At 32.9% G+C, this 17,086-nt stretch overlaps 1 protein-coding gene across 4 annotated transcripts in view; it reads left to right on the top strand.

Annotated features, from left to right (window-relative positions):
* GALNT13 (polypeptide N-acetylgalactosaminyltransferase 13) overlaps positions 1-14,559 on the top strand; it is an 815,643-nt gene extending 801,084 nt beyond the window's left edge. For 2 of the 4 annotated variants that reach the window (XM_043996999.1, XM_043997001.1), the window contains exons 12-13: positions 7,668-7,863; positions 8,737-8,932. In XM_043996999.1, the coding sequence (XP_043852934.1) occupies positions 7,668-7,853 (186 nt within the window). In that variant the 3' untranslated portion in view covers positions 7,854-7,863; positions 8,737-8,932. Of the gene's footprint in view, positions 1-7,667; positions 7,864-8,736; positions 8,933-13,178 lie in introns of those variants that run through there. The other 2 variants (XM_043997000.1, XM_043997002.1) reach the window with 2 other exon arrangements.
* Positions 14,560-17,086: the final 2,527 nt, after the last annotated feature.

Below are 17,086 nucleotides of genomic sequence, written 5' to 3'. Positions count from 1 at the left end.
AGATATACACATGCATATATCTTCTGTATATATGAACATTATGTGTGTATATGCATATATCGTTTATATATACATTGAGAGGCACATATATAAAAGATATATGTAGGGTAAATGTAACTGGCACAGATAGTTATCTAACATATTCTCAGCTGACATCTCCTGATATTCCATTGAATTATAGCAACCATGTAGTCAATTTTCCACAGTGAAGGAATTTCATCTCCTTTAAAACAATAGGTTCAAGAACTTTTTTCAGCTCCTGAGTGATTCAGATCTACATCCATACATAGCTTCTAGTTAAAGCTGTTGGTTTAGATTCTCTCTTTTGTTCTACTTTTCTTCTGACAACTCCCACTCCCTGAACACAGACTACGTTGAGTTGATAAGATTACAAGCCAAAGTATTAAGCATATAAGTAATAAAAATAACAATAAACTTTTCAATTCTCCTTTAAAGTTTTTCATGGTAGAGGAGAAGCAAAGATGGCAGAATAGAGGCAGGAACTCACTTCCTCTCTGCAAAATTAACCTCCAAATTACATTAAAATAGCAAAGCAAATTGAATTCTGGAGAGACAGAGCCAGTAGGAAATTGGGTAAAACAGTCTTCTAGATGGTGACAACTTAGGAGGTCAGCAGGAAAAGTCTGCCTCACAGGGTGATGTTTGAGCCTGGAATACAGTGCAGGCTAAACCACAAAACTATCAGCAGGCAGAAAAAAGGCAGGAAGTTGCCTGAACTCTGCCAGATTTCCCTCAAAAACAACATTAAATCAAGCCATTAAATGGATTCTGGAACTATAAAAAGATGGAGTGAAGCAATCTTCCAACTTAAGATATCTTAGCGGGACTTCAGGAAATGTCTGCCTCACTTGGGTAAAAGGAGAGTGCAGCACAGAGGGTGTTTGGGCAAGCAAGCAGAAGGCTATTTGCCACAGCACAGATCAGCAGCTAAAGGACCTTGGTCCTGATTCAGTAGGCTAGTGGGACAGCAGACTGGTTGTGAGGGCCTTAGCCCCAAAGCAAAAGGCAAACTGCCAACTGGGGTAATTCTGAGAGTTATACAAGAGAGAGTCAATAGCTTGGGAAATGGACAAAAATTGACTGAGGAAAACAATTCTTTAAAAAATACAATTGTCCAAATGGAAAAGGAGGTTCAACAACTGTATGAAGAAAGTAATTGCTTATCTATTAGAATTGGGCAAATCCAATGACTCGATGAAATATCAGGAAGGAGTCAAACAAATCAAAAAGAATGTAAAAATAGAAGAAAATGTAAAATACCTTCTCAAAAAACCAAACAGACCTGGAAAATAAATCCAGAAAGAACAATTTATGAATTATTAGACTACATAAAAGCTGTGATCAAAAAAAACAAAAAACCTGGAAAGCATATTTCAGGAAATTATCAAGAACTATCCCCATGACCTAAAACAAGAGGGTTAAAAAGTCATTGAAAGAATCCACTGATCACCTTCTGAAAGAGTCCCCAAAATGAAAAGTCCAAGGGATATTTTAGCCAGATTCCAGAATTATCAGGTGAAGGAGAAAATACTGCAAGCAGCCAGATAGAAACAATAGAGGGAAAGAAGGGAGGAGGTGAACATTGTTTGAAACTTACTCTCATTAGATTTGGCTCAAAGAGAAAATAGCATACACACTTGAGTTAGATATAATAAAATTCTGGAGAAAACTGAATGGAGATAGAAAGGAATATACATTTTTTCTCAGAGGTTCATGACATGTACACACAGAAAAAAACTGAACACAAACCTCACAATCAAATGCAAAAAAGCATAAATAGTAAATGCATCCTTTTCAGATCATGATCTAATAAAATTTACATGTTAAGGTAAATTAAAAATTAATTGGAGGGATAGCTAGGTGGTGTAGTGGATAAAGCAACGGCCCTGGATTCAGGGGTACCTGAGTTCAAATCCGGCCCCAGACACTTGACACTTACTAGCTGTTTGACCCTGGGCAAGACACTTAACCCCCATTGCCCCACAAAAAAAAAAAAAAAAAAAAAAAAAAAAACATTGGAAATGAAATGATCCCATAGAAACAATCAACAATTTCCTCAAAGAGAATGACAATAATGAGACTTATGGGGGTGGTGTCAAAGTGGTTTTTAGAAGTCATTATATATCTCTAAATGCTTACATGAATAAAATAGAGAAATAGAAGATCAATGAATTTGCCATGCAACTAAAAAAGCCAGGTAAAGAACAAATTAAAAATCCCCAATTTAAAAACAAATTAGAAATTTTGAAAATCAAAGGAGAGATTAATAAAATTGAAAGGAAGAAAACTATAGAATTAATGAGTAAAACTAAAAATTGGTTTTATTAAAAAGTCAATAAAGTAGATAAAACTTTGGTTAATTTGATTTAAAAAAATGAAAGAAGAAAGCCAAATTACCAATATCATAAATGAAAAGGGTAGGGGGCAGCTAGGTGGCACAGTAGATAGAGCACCGGTCCTGGATTCACAAGGACCTGAGTTCAAATCTGTCCTCAGACACTTGACACTTACTAGCTGTGTGACCCTGGGCAAGTCATTTAATCCTCATTGCCCTTCAAAAAACAAAAACAAAAACAAAAATGAAAAGGGTGAATGCACCATTAATGAAGAAGAAATTAAAGCAATAATTAGGAGTTATGTTGCCCAACTCTATACCAATAAATTTGACAATCTAAATGAAACGGATGAATATTTATAAAAGTATAAATTTCCCAGATTAACAGAAGAGGAAACAATACTTAAGCCCGTTTTCAGAATAGAATTTGAACAAGATATCAATGAACTCACTAAAACAAAAAAATGCTCCAGGACCATATGGATTTACAAGAGAATTTTAACAAACATTTAAAGAACAATTTATTCCAATACCATACAAAATAGGAAAAGAAGTAATCCTCACAAATTGTTTTTATGAGACAAATGTGGTACTGATACGTACCCTAGGATGAGCCAAAACAGGGAAAGAAAAATTTAGACCAATTCCCCTAATTAATATTGATGCAAAAAATCTAAATTAAATTAGCAAAGAGATTATAATACTCTATTCCCAGGATTTGTACCAGGAAAGCAGGGCTTGTTCAATATTAGGAAAACTTTCAACATTATTGAGCACATCAAGAACAAAACTAACCAAAATCAAATTATCATTTCAATAGATGCGGAGAAAACTTTTGACAAAATACACCACCCATTACTATTAAAAACACTAGAGAGAAGAGGAAGAAATGGAGCTTTCCTTAAAATTATAAGTATCATCTATCTACAACAATCAGCAAACATTATATGTAATGGGGATAAGTTAAAAACATTCCAATAAGACCAGGATTACCATTATCACCACTATTATTAAATATTGTTCTAGAAATGTTAGCTTTTTGTGGAATTTTAGAACTGGAATAGATATTAGCATACAGACCAGAACCTGCCTCCTGTTCTAGCTACAACTAGACAGTGATTCTTATAGTTGTAATTATATAAACATATAAGAAGTTTTCTCTAGGCTATAATATAATATATATGTAATATAAATTCTAATATAATAAATTATAGGAATTTTCTGGGGAAAAATAGAAATGTTATCTTTAGCAATAAAATAAGAAAAAAAATGAATGAATTAGAATGGGCAAGGAGGAAACCAAATTATCACTCTGCAAATGGTATGATGGTATACTTAGAACATTCTAAAGAATCAGCTAAAAATTACATGAAACAATTAAATGATTTTTAACAAAGCTGCAGGATATAAAATAAACCCATAAAAATCATCAGCATTTCTCTATATGAGCAAAAAATCCCAGCAGCAAGCGATATAAAAGAAATTCCATTTAAAATAACTGTAGTTAATGTAAAATATTTGGGAGCTTATTTGCCAAGAGAAATCCATGAAATTTATGAACAGAATTATAAATCACTTTTCACAAAAAATAAAACCGGATCCAAATGATTGGAAAAATATAAATTGCTCATGGGGAGGTCAAGCTAATATTATAAAAATGAAAATTCTTTCTAAATTAATTTACTTATTCAGTGTTGTACCAGTCAAAATAGCAGCTGGTATCTATAAAGAGCTTTAATATTTGTAAAGTATTTTATGCACCATATCTCATTTTATACTCCCAGCCCAATATTATATATGTAATCATAAAACTTAGCATGTCATCTTTCTTCCAATTTATTATGTGATATATTCTTATATTTTTATACTGAAATACCATTACATTGTTCTTGAGTACTCATATTATTTTTGCTATACACAATACTATATAAATAAATATTAGACTTATGGTTGCTTAGGTAGGATTTATTTGTAAAATGATAATTATGTAAGGATGATATGCATCATAGGACAGATAAACATCCATTACATAAGGATGTGGGTGCTAATTTGTCTTTCCTGATTATCACGTCCTTGATATCTCCCAATAAAAATTCAATTCTTTAAAAGCAGGAGGTTTTTCAATTTTATATTCATATCTTGAGCCTCACACTTGTCTTTCTCATAATAGGTCCATAATATTTTTTTATCTGATTCATAGTGTCAGATAATAATACCTCATTACTATAATCTATAGTGTCACAGGGTTTGAACTAGAAATCTGTTAAAAGTTTCAGGTAGAAATTAAAGTATTCACACCTGTCTCCTAATGTCCATACAAACATTATAGCAATAGTAGCATTGAGAAGCAGAGATAATATAAAGCAAAGAGGAACAATGTTCAAATATCTTCTCTGTCACACTACCTGTGTGATCTTGGATGAATCTCTAAACTCTTTTGGCCCTTAGTTTCATCATCAGTAAAATGAAAGATTGGATTATGTGACTTTCAAGACCCTTTCTAACTCTGAGACTATATTCCTTTAATTATTATATTAGTAAAAACTATAACTTCAAAATCAATTATTGTGGAGGCTTTTATATGGCACAAACATCCTTCTTTAACCACTGTTTGAGCAGATATTTAGGTGGCACCAGTGTCAACTTCACTCTTTGCATTTTGCCCAGCAATTGGGTTCTTTAAAAGATATTTATGAGCCAGTTTCTACCCTTGTTTGTACATATGTAGGGAGCTTGCAGTTGAATACAATAAAAAAAAAAAAGTACTTTTGTTGCTGCCAGGTGAACTGAATGGGTCTATTGTGGTCAGAGCAAGTGTCTGAATGAAGTCTGTTTGCCAGTAATTATCCTCCAGAGGCATCCTTGGGCAGGAGAAACTGCAGAATTTAGACTCCAACCTTATTACAATCCTAGGAAAAAGCAGGCCTTTGCTTTTCCTGGAAGGAATTCACTGTAGTGTGCATCTGTTGACTCTTTAGGAATAACCTGCTTCCACATTTACTCTGTAGTAATAGTAAAGATGCCAATAGACTTTATTACCCAGTCATTATTCAGCTAAAGCCTTCCTCCAGAGGTTTCCCCCACTTAAAGGATGCTACCCTGATATCTCATTTAAGATGAAGAGAGAATGGCATTTTCTCAACTTCTGAAACTTTTACTGGCATTGATAAACTTTTTATGATTACAGAATTACATTCACATGCTTTGTGTTTCCATCTTCCTTGAAAACGATAACAACTGAAAAGATACATTAAACATATGATCTTTCTTCTAGACATCCATGATATTAGCCAAATTTTTCATTTCAATTTTTATGTATTTGATATCATGTAGACACAACTTAAAATGTATAAACATTGTGAATGATTTATATACAACCTAAATTTTATCAGAGAAAGAAAATGGTTACAGATGCTCTTGGATGCTCTGTGATATTTTAGTACCTCATTTCTTTCTGTAACTATCTGGCTCTGGAGCTTTAGGCCTGAACCTTCACATAACAATGCTCTTTTTCCTAAAATATTTGAAGAAATATTGAATAAGGAACTCTTGTATATAGCCTCCTCTCAAAAAGAATTTATTAGTTACTAGATGCAAGACAATTTGTGTTCAGTGATTAAAAACCATCCAGATGTCCAAAAAGTATAATTTCCCATTTAACAAATTCCATCAAATCTCTTGTTTTGTTGTTGTGTATTTTCCACTTTGAATCAAAGATCCAATCAATTTAAGATAATGAAATTGTGACTGTTTTCTTCCCAGGGAAGCCTTTGTTTTTGCTGCCTAAAATTGCCTAGTATAGAAACTCACATGCCAAGGATAGACAGACCCCCAGGGAAGAATTTTGTATATGGAATTTGAATATTGAAGGGTAGAAAGGACTTTAGAGACCACATATTTAGAGACAATTGGGGCAGGTAGGTGGGTCAATGAATAGAGTGCTAGGCCTAGAGTCAGGAACATCTGAGTTCAAATCTGGCCTCAGACACTTACTATCAGTGTACCTCTGGGCAAGTACTTAACCCTGTTTGCCTCAGTTTTCTCATCTGTAAAATGAGTTGGAGAAGGAAATGAAAGGCATTGCAGTATTTTTGCCAAGAAATTCCCAATGGGGTCTCAAAGAGTAAGAATTGACTAAACAACAAATCTCATTGTCTCCATTGCATTTTGGAAGCTGTGATCTAGAAAGTTTAGTCAAACTAGTAAATTATGGGACAAATTTGAGAACCCTGGTTTTCTATGCAATCCACCAGAACAGATGCATCCAAGAAAAGGGCTGCACTGTGGGCAACAACATACGAAGTATGACCAACTATTTTAAAATATAATTGGGAAATATTTACAAAAATTAAAAAAAAAGATACATTAGAACATTGGTCAATATTAATATGTGGTTTTCCAAATCAATATGCACCTACAAGGATCAATTATGTATTATTCAGTTCTTGTTTCTATTTAAGTTTTTTTGAAACTACTTCAATAGGCTATTTATCTGTGTCTTTGTAAGGATTTTTCTAGAGATAAAAATGACCCTGGGGAACAATATTTTGTTCCATAAAATAGCAATAATTTTGATGCTCTGTTAACAAAACCATTCATTTGACTTTGTCCTTTTTTGTTGCCATATATATTGTTACAAGTCTATCCTATAGCATTGCAGATCATAATTTGTAATGTCCTTTCATGACTCCAATATAAAAGAGTGTGGAACATAGAGTGTCAATCTCAAAATCAAGAAGACATGGGTTCAGGGGCTGCTTCTGACATACTACCTGTGTGACTGTTGACACTTTCCCACTGTGGTAGGCAGCACTCTAAGACAATAAATGCTAATCTGCCCTAGTAGGGAAAGTTTCCTCCTCTGAGAGTTCTCTATAATGCTAAAATTATAACACCCCCTCCTGCCTTGATAAATAGATAGATCTATAGATATGTATATTTAGATATACTCTTTTTTTTGGGGGGGGGTGAGGCAATTGGGGTTAAGCAACTTGCCCAAGGTCACACAGCTAGTAACTGTCAAGCGTCTAAGGCCAGGTTTGAACACAGATCCTCCTGACTCCAGGGCTAGTGCTCTATCCACTGAACCACCTAGCTGACCTAGATATACTCTTAATCATACCTTGCTACTAGGCATTGTTACTATTGAAATTGACTAATACTTTTTTTGCTTACAGATACTATAGTTACTATTAAAATGTAGTCCATTCTATACAGTAAAAAAGTATTACATAATGTCATAGGATTGTGTTGCAGTTTTTATAATTTATTTGATCATCATTCATTCTTTTTTTTTCCTTTTGTCATGTAGACCCACACAATTCTTCACATAATCACCCAGGGTTGTCTCACAGTAAGCAAACTAACTGATGGCTCCCAAGGTACCACAGTGGAAATGTGTAATGATAGTCCTTTACAAATGTGGATGCTAAGAAACTATACTCTATTGGAAGTTTTAAGGAAAGTTTATTACAGTCCTCTTGATTACAAACTCTAGCAATTATGAGGTTAGTATTGTAGGCTACATTAAATGATGCAAAATTTAAGTTTATATTTGACTTTATATTATGCAATTTCTCAGAATTTGGGGTGAGAGAAAAATCTTTTTGAGATAATTTCTGACAGCATTTTGTCCTGTACCTCTTAGGTTTTCATTGATTTAGTGGTAGTAGATTATTCATTGGTGATTTAACTGCAATAACAAAACATTTTCCAGTTTTATTATTAATTTACAATGATATTTTATGGATGAACATAAAATATACGTGAAATATTTTGTTGTTATACAAGATTGTTTTGGAACATGACGGATGTGTTGAGATCAGTTATTTTTTTTTGTCTTCCTTTTTTATCAGGATGTCTAATTTCATCAGTATAGGGAGGTCCAGGTGAGGAAGTTCCTCTAGAAAAAGCAGATATGTGCCTTCTTTTCAATTTATTGTCTTGGAGAGCAATGAAAGTTTAAGTAATTTTCCCAAGGCCATGCAGCCAATATTAATCCAATGCAGTACTTGATTTGATGATATCCTGACACTGAGGCTGGTTTATACATACTACATCAGAGGGCTCAAACTCATATATAGTCTGCAAAAGTTCCAGTGCTGCCTGATTCAGATTAAAATATTCTTCCAAAATGTTTAACAAAATAAATAAATAAAAATATAATTAAAAATAAATAATGTGAATGAGGACAACATCCCAGTGTTATTTGAGTTTGACATCTCTGCACTATACCATGCTACTCCCTATCTATATCAAAATAAATTTTGACATTAGACTAAAAAGTTCAATAAATTTCTTACTGTTTTTTCTATGTAACCATAAACATCTGGATATTTAGAAACATTGTAATAATTCTCTTTTTTCTACTTTCTTTCCAGAAAAATATATGAACGAATGATTAATTTAAAAAAAAACAGTTACTAAGTGCTTTTTTATATACACTTAGCTAAGCTCTAAGAATACAAAGCTAAAAGCAAGATACTCCCTGTCCATATGAAGCTTACATTTTAATATGAGAAGAAAATATATTAAAAAATGGTGGCCAGTAAAGAATGTTTTTGTCTGGAAAGTACTCATTTTAATTGTAGATGGTTTATAATGACTATTTTAAAATGTGAATATTTGGATGATGTATATCATTAAAATTTGGTTAGATTGGCTTTTCTTCATGAATAATTTATCTGTATTACTTTTTGATTTATTAGCTGATATATAAAAGTACAATAAAAGTTGGTCAAAGAATTTAAGGCAAACTTTTTTTTTCTGAATTGTATCATCGCTATTGTGTGATTTATTAGCATCTTTTTGTTGTTGTTTTGTTTTGTATTTGTTTTTGCAGGGCAATGAGGGTTAAGTGACTTGCCCAGGGTCATACAGCTAGTAGTAATTGTCAAGTGTCTGAGGCCAAATTTGAACTCAAGTCCTCCTGAATCCAGGGCCAGTGCTTCATCCACTGTACCACCTAGCTGCCCCCCTATTAGTATCTTTTAAAAGAGTCATTTATGGTTATGATATTGATTTGAACAACTCTTGTAATTTCCTTTATTGATATTATTTTGATTGATAATAATTGCACAACAATGTTGTTTTGTATGGGATTCTTTTGATTCTAGTACTTTATTCATTGACTCAGGATAACAGTAATATATGGTCTTTAGCAGAGAAGTTTAGTTTAATTTTATTTTGAATTTTCACAATATTCAATTATTTTGACTACAACACATATTTATTAAATGGAAATATGTTTTGCATGACTGCCCATGTATAATGTATGTCAAATTACTTGCCTTTTCAATAAGGGGAGAGGGTGGGAAGGGAGGGAGAGAATCTGGAACTCAAAGCTTTAAGAAATAAGTCTTTAGAATTATTTTACATGTAATTGAGGAAAAATAAATAATAAATACATTTTAAAATAAACATTTAAATAGACAATAAACATTTAATTTATTAAATGGCTACTCTAGTGCAAGTTTCTGTTACAGACACTGAGAAAGCAAGAATAAAATGAAATGATCAGTACCTTCAATGTGCTTATCCTTGGAGTGTCACATATAGACAACCATCAGTAAATAAAAAAGTAATATCATGAAAAAAAAATTCAAAATTTGAGGGATTGAGGACTATTCAGAAAGTAGCACTTGAACTGAGTCTTTAAGAAACTAAGGATCCTAAGAGGTGACAGAAAATATAAAACACATTTTGGATAAAGGGGGTCTTTAGCATTAAAAGAATGTCTCTGTATTAAATTTTTAAAATAGATGTTTTTACCTGAACTACTGGATATATATTCAAATTAAAATGGTTTTTGATTGCACTAATAAATGATAATGGAAAAAATTCCTGGGGATAATTGAAAAGACCAGTGATAGGCTAGCCATATAAAGACATTATTTACTGAATGAAAAGTAGAGTAGCCTCTCAAGCTGTTTTGTTTTCCTAGCTTTCTGCAATTGATCAAAGGTATATATAAGAGAAGTACTTTCAGCAATATAAACCAAAGGCCTTTGTTAATAAATTATTGCTCTTATTAAAGAACACTGAAGTGATAGGCATAAGTAGCATGCCCTTTATTTTTTTTTCCTTGTTCTAAGACATTGGAATAACTTCCATATGTATAAGACATTACCAAGTACTTTTCTAATGTCTGTCTTGTTCTCCAAAAACTCCTCTAAAGGTCTTCTTTTAAATTTTGTAATCCACTATGTCTATTTCTCTCTCTATTTTCATTTCCATCCATTTTCCATTGTATAGCTGTATGTCTATTCTAAAGGGTTGAAGGGAAATGGGTGAATTTCCATTCATTAGAACAATTTGGTCTAGGGCGGTTCCAAAATTCATTTTGTTTTCTGACAGCACAAAAGAAATCTAGTGTTGTCTTTGATACTGTGGTTAAACTCTCTTAAAGACTTTCTTCAGGACAGAATCCCCCATAGGAGAAGAGCAACACTCAGCAAAGTGTCCCATCTTCTACCATACCCTGTGGAAACACTGTATTCCTTTCCACAGCAACGTTCATACCCCATTCTGCTCCAAGATTGGAATCCTACCCTATCTATTCCCTACCCTGTGGAGATACTATTTTGTTACCTACTAGTTCATAGAGCTGGAAGAAAAGTCAGAAAAGGGACTGACTGGTGAAGACGGAAAAAATTATTATGACACTTTTCAGTGGAGTATTTATGGTTTTTTTGGAAGTCTACCTAAGAGGTGAAGCTGGATTCTCCCAGTATGGAAAGTAGAGAATTAAAAATATTAGAAAATGGGAAAATTAGTCTCCACTATTCATCAATTGCAATTTATAAAAAAATAATAAAATGAAACTTACTTGAATGCCAAATGGTTAGTTTTGATACCTCTAGTATAATTTCCTATCTTTGGGTGTATTATCCAAAGATAATACAGATAAATATTATAACTTATGGAAATTGAGCTACCACAGAATATAGGAACTATTTATGATAAAGTACAGCTAACATCTATATCAAATTAACAAACCAGGGCTTAGATTGAAAACTATTCTAAAGATTCTTCCACAATAGGACATACTATTTGAGGGCAAAGATGAGAATAGGCAGTAAAGTCACAAAGAATGAAAAGGCTATATTTTAATGTTCAGTCCAAGGCCCTAAACAAAGATTAAAATATGAAAAGAAAGTATAAATGTAAAAGATTATATGTTTTTAGATTATATAGCTTTTATTTTCTTTGATATGGTATAACAAAAATCCCGTACTATTGATATAGATAGTATGCCTTATGGCCCTTGATATTATAATAGAATAAATTGGATATTAATAATGATGATAATAACTAATAATATCTAGCATTTACATAGTGCCTTCTATGTGCCGGGCACTATCCTAAGCACCTTTTTATAAATATTATCTCATTTGATCTTACAACAACATGATGGGGGATTGGTGCTAAGGAAACTGAGGCAAAAAGAGGTAAAGTGATTTGCCCAAATGAACATAGATAGCATGTGTCTGAGGCTAAATCTGAACTCTGGTCTTCTGACTTCAGGCTCAGAGTTCTATTCTCCAAATTTCTTATTAAGTTTGAATCTTAAAGGCAATGTTGGATCTCTCTGCATTTATGTCATCCAAATAACTTATCTTAGTGCCTGAGTTGAAAGCCAGTCCTTTCTATGATGTTGATCATCAGATACACTGAGCTAGTTTGTCTGCAACTACTCATTGGGTAGCAGATTGTATTTGCCTACTATTTTTCAAATATTCTCTCCATTCAGAATATCTTACACCTACTGTATAAGTTAGTGATATATTTTGCATATTGATCAAAAGGACACCAAAAAAACTAATACATAAGAAAAGCACCACCTTGAGACAGTTTGGCATATACTGCTCAATTAGGATTCCTTTATGGGTGGACCTTTTGCAATGTAGCTTATATCCTGGATGATTCCAACTTTAATCTTCTATTGAATATGCAAATATTTTAAACACATAATATATCAATATAGGTAAAAATGACAAAGACCTACCAATCAATTTCATCAATTCCACCTTCATTTCTATAATCCTTCAGTGTTTTACAACATACAACAACATGCTTTATTTCAGTTTAAGCTCAGCACAACCATTTAAGGTAAGTAGAATAGGTATTATTAGCCTTATTTTATGGAGATGTCAATTGATATGCAGCTAGTAATAATGATAATACTTCATATATCTTTTTTGCATTCTATGAGGTAATACAAATATTATTAACCTCTTTTACAAGTAAGGAATCTGAGATTTAGAGAAGCTGCCTTGCTCACAATCAATTATATAATCAATAAGTATGAGATAAGACTTGAACCCAAATCCTCTGTCTTCTATATTGTATTCTATCCAGCATATCAAGTTTCCCTCTCTATATAATAATCTAGATCAGCTGTTTTTAACCTGAACTATATTATTAACCTTTTAAATATTCTAGTAACTGAATTTCCATATAATTGATTTCCTTTATAATCCTATGATTTCTACTTTATTCATTTTAAGTAAATAAATAAATAAAATATTCTTAGAAGGGTTCCATGAGCTTCACCAGACTACCAGACTAGCAAAGGGATCCATCACACACACACACACACACACACACACACAATATTGGGAACTTCAAATATAGATCATTAGTCAAATGTCACATGTGTATATTTTAATTTATAAAATATATTCCACAAGACTGTGCTATATACTAAGGAGAATTATCATTTATTAATGTTTGACTTTGTCTGCTGAGTTTAGTTTGAGGATTGTCTAATATATACAGACATATATATGAAAATAAATGTACCTTACTTACATTTTTTCAGAAACTCACATTAAGACATATCAACAGCAACCAGTGTCTTGATGAGCCTTCAGAAGATGACAAAATGGTACCTACCATGAAGGACTGCAATGGAAGTCGATCCCAACAGTGGCTGCTCCGCAACATGACCTTGAGTGCCTGAAGTCAGAAGAGTGTCACTATATTTCCTTAAGACCATTGATACTTTTATCTATAATTTCAGTCAGGTGAAGGCATCATTCACTTGGGGAAATGAAAACCTTAAAAGCTCTTTGTTATGACCAGACATGGGTTTTGTGTTTGTTTTCCCTGCTCTGGGAAGATTTGATGTAGACCCCTATGAAATTTTTATATCTTCTCAAAGGAAGCACAGTTTAGAAGCTATAAACATCATAGATGCTATTTAAGATACCATAGTGAAGTGTGTGGGGGGGGATATATGTATACATATATGTAAACATATATGCAGATATATGTATACATGTGTAAGCATACATATGTATATATAACCCTTTTGAACTTTATCATATAGGGTTTCTTTGGACTTTTAAAAAAATTTTGGTTGTTCTTGTGATATCACAAAATATTGCTTGAATGGGACATACTGTAAAATGCCTTATAAAAGTAATTTTGTGAAGGATTATATTGATTGTTTTATAAACTTGTTCTATTTCTAATTGTCCTTCATGGAAACATGGAGCAACTATTAGTTACTATTTCATGTTTTTTGTTTTATTTTAAAGACTCAGCAGAGTATTGAATTAATGAGGTACCTGGACAGTAAATTCACTATATATTATGAATATTTCATGTTTTAGCCCATGAAAAATAAGAAATTATCAAACATTTAAATCCTAAGTTCTTGGTTTTAACAAATCAAATTTTAACAGCAAAAGCTTATTTAAAAATTAAAATTAATGTAACCATAAGATGTGGAAGAGAGGCTGATAAACCTGGGTCATAGGGATCATAGAAGGTAAGAGGGAATTATCCAAGGTCCAGTTATCTCCATCACTTCAAAGTTGAATAAAACACAAAAGAACCAGCCAGAGTTGATGTTGAAAACTTAGGTTTTGATCACTGACTTTTGTGTCTAAATGTAGCAACACTGAAGCCATCTGGTCATTTTGCTCTAAGCTTCACATACTGTGGCCTCCCAGTTGTGCAGAATAGAAACACAGCATGGTAGATTAGAGATTTAATTCTAACTCTCACTTTTAAATTCTCTAGCATTGCAAGGTTTGATAGAGGTCACTGTTCCTGATTCAATGTGATTCCCTATGAAAAGAAATAGAGGAGCATCAAAATGCCATTGTCGTGCACTTCTACCACTGGTAAATCCATAGGAGCATTCTATTTTTAACATGTTTCTAAATATTATTCATAAAGAATTCATAACTGATTGCATTTTTGCTATGTTCTTTCTAATGATACAGGCCAAATCCTTTCAATATCTTAGTTAATTCAAGTCAATTCAATTCACTAAATAGTTATTTAGCATATTTACTCTGAAAGACACTTTACTGTTTTCTGGGAATACAAAGACAAAAATTAATTATTTCTATCATTCAAGAAATCCACATCATTGGGGTAATTTTTATATGACTTGTGCAACAACAACAACAATAACAATCACCTGGTTGCCAATCTTTTATTAATGAGCCATTCAAGTCTTATATGGTCTAGGTTAGACAAGCAAAATACATCCCATCAAAATAGAGAACAAGGGTCACCTCCACAATGCAATGAAGAATCTGTGTAGGACTGAAGTAGAAATCTCTTCTCCACTGCCCTCATATTTTACACATTATAGAGTATGTGCCTGAAAACATTGGTTTAATCCTCATTCCTTTCTGTCCTTCTGAAAGTCTTTATATATAAAATTACACTGGCCATCAGTAGTCCAGGAGACATGCGAAACTAGAGTTATGGAGAAAAAGGCAAATCTTTCCTAATGCAGCTGTATCCAGGTGTATTATACCTCTGAATATTCTTTGTGCCACAGAGATTTTCTGAGGGTGCTCCTTTCATTAAATGTAAGTACACATAGCATCTTGAGGCAAATAGGTAGTGAAGACCATAAAGGAAACATTCAGTGAAGTAAAAAAGAAGCATAAGATGAGGAGCTTTTTCAAGAAACTCTTCCATAAGATTTCAACATTACTATTATCCTAGATTCTTTACCTTGTACATCCCATAAAGGAAAGAAGAGTGTTAGCATAGAACTAGGACTATTGTGGGTTTCAATGATTTTTACAGATAATTTTCCATTCCATACAACCAAGAACATGAAATGTCATAACCAGGGTAGATAATGCAACAAGAAGGATTTGTTTTTTAAACGCAGAAGCCTTCTTCACCAGAGAAAGGATTTAATCAATTCTAAGTGATTAGAAACTTTAGAAGTATCCCTGTAACATAACTGCCAACCAAAGGAAGTATAGACTTTGCTTAGTAAATTTTCCTTCTTCTTCTTCTGCCCTGAAACACCTGTCATCTGTCATCCTTCTTTCTAGGCCATGTGACCTGGATATACACAGGGTATAGTGTCCCTACACATCATAATTCTCTCCACATGGGGGGGGGCATGAATTAAAAGACTCCTTTTTTGACACTTAGTTCTCTCTATTAATGCCCATTGCATTAAAATGTTTGAGAGAGGGGGCGGCTAGGTGGCACAGTGGATAAAGCACCGGCCCTGGATTCAGGAGGACCTGAGTTCAAATCTGGCCTCAGACACTTGACACTTACTAGCCGTGTGACCTTGGGCAAGTCACTTAACCCCCACTGCCCCGCAAAAAAACCCCCCAAAAAAAACAAAACAAAAAAATGTTTGAGAGAGAGAGATATAGAGAAGAAGAAGAAGAAGAAGAAGAAGAAGAAGAAGAAGAAGAAGAAGAAGAAGAAGAAGAAGAAGAAGAAGAAGAAGAAGAAGAAGAAGAAGAAGAAGAAGTAGTAGTAAAGGGGTAATTGCATAATTTAATTGCATAATAATCTTATGGCATGGTACCTGAATTTTTTTCTACTTTTCATATCCTGCCACTGTGTTTTAAATACTTGATAGACTATTTATGGCCAAATGGGGGAGAAAACCAAATTTACATTTAAAAAATATCAGAGAAGACTAAAAAAACATAAAGCAATCACTGATGACTAAATAGACTTGAAAATATGTTTAATTTATTCCTGATTCACATTTGTTTTAGCATATTTATGACTCAAATAAGAATAAACAGGTATTTTAGATAAGTACATAATGGTAGGTATGGGGCTGCAAGATATTTTTATGTCATCTAACATAATTGAATAACAACATAAGGCTAAAAATAGGATTCTTAGTGAAATTAGACATTAAGAATCAATGATAATGATTCATATTTAAAGGGTCTTTAACTTTATGGATCATTGCCAAAAGGGTGAGGACATGAAACAGCAAAAGTTACACTAAGAATACTTTGACCTCATGCAATCCTACTAGAACAATTGAACTCATATGTTTTGATCTTCAAAGAGAATCAAGTTAAATAATGATCAGAAAGGTGTTTAAAAAGGGGTCTATGAACTTGTACCTCATACATTTATTGCACAAGATTTTAAAACCAAAATTTAGAGCATTTTATTTGTACTAGATTTCCTTTGGTCTCAAGAATAGATAATTCCTTTACAAGAAACTCCATATGTTAAAACAGAAAAGGGGGGTGGCTAAGTGGCGCAGTGGATAAAGCAATGGCCCTGGATTCAGGAGCACCTGAGTTCAAATCCGGCCTCAGACACTTGACACTTACTACCTGTGTGACCCTAGCCAAGTCACTTAACCTTCATTGCCCCTCAAGAAAAAAAAAAGCCAGAAAGGATTTTTGTCTTCATGATAGTGATGTTTTCCTTTAAAAGATGAAATGAAAATTTTAAAATGAACATCATGTTGTTGTT

Source organism: Dromiciops gliroides, chromosome 3 (assembly GCF_019393635.1).
Source record: "Dromiciops gliroides isolate mDroGli1 chromosome 3, mDroGli1.pri, whole genome shotgun sequence".
In the NCBI taxonomy this organism is placed as follows: Eukaryota; Metazoa; Chordata; class Mammalia; order Microbiotheria; family Microbiotheriidae; genus Dromiciops; species Dromiciops gliroides.
The sequence above is the reverse complement of the archived record's forward strand: the minus strand, read 5'-3'. Positions and strand labels throughout refer to the sequence as shown.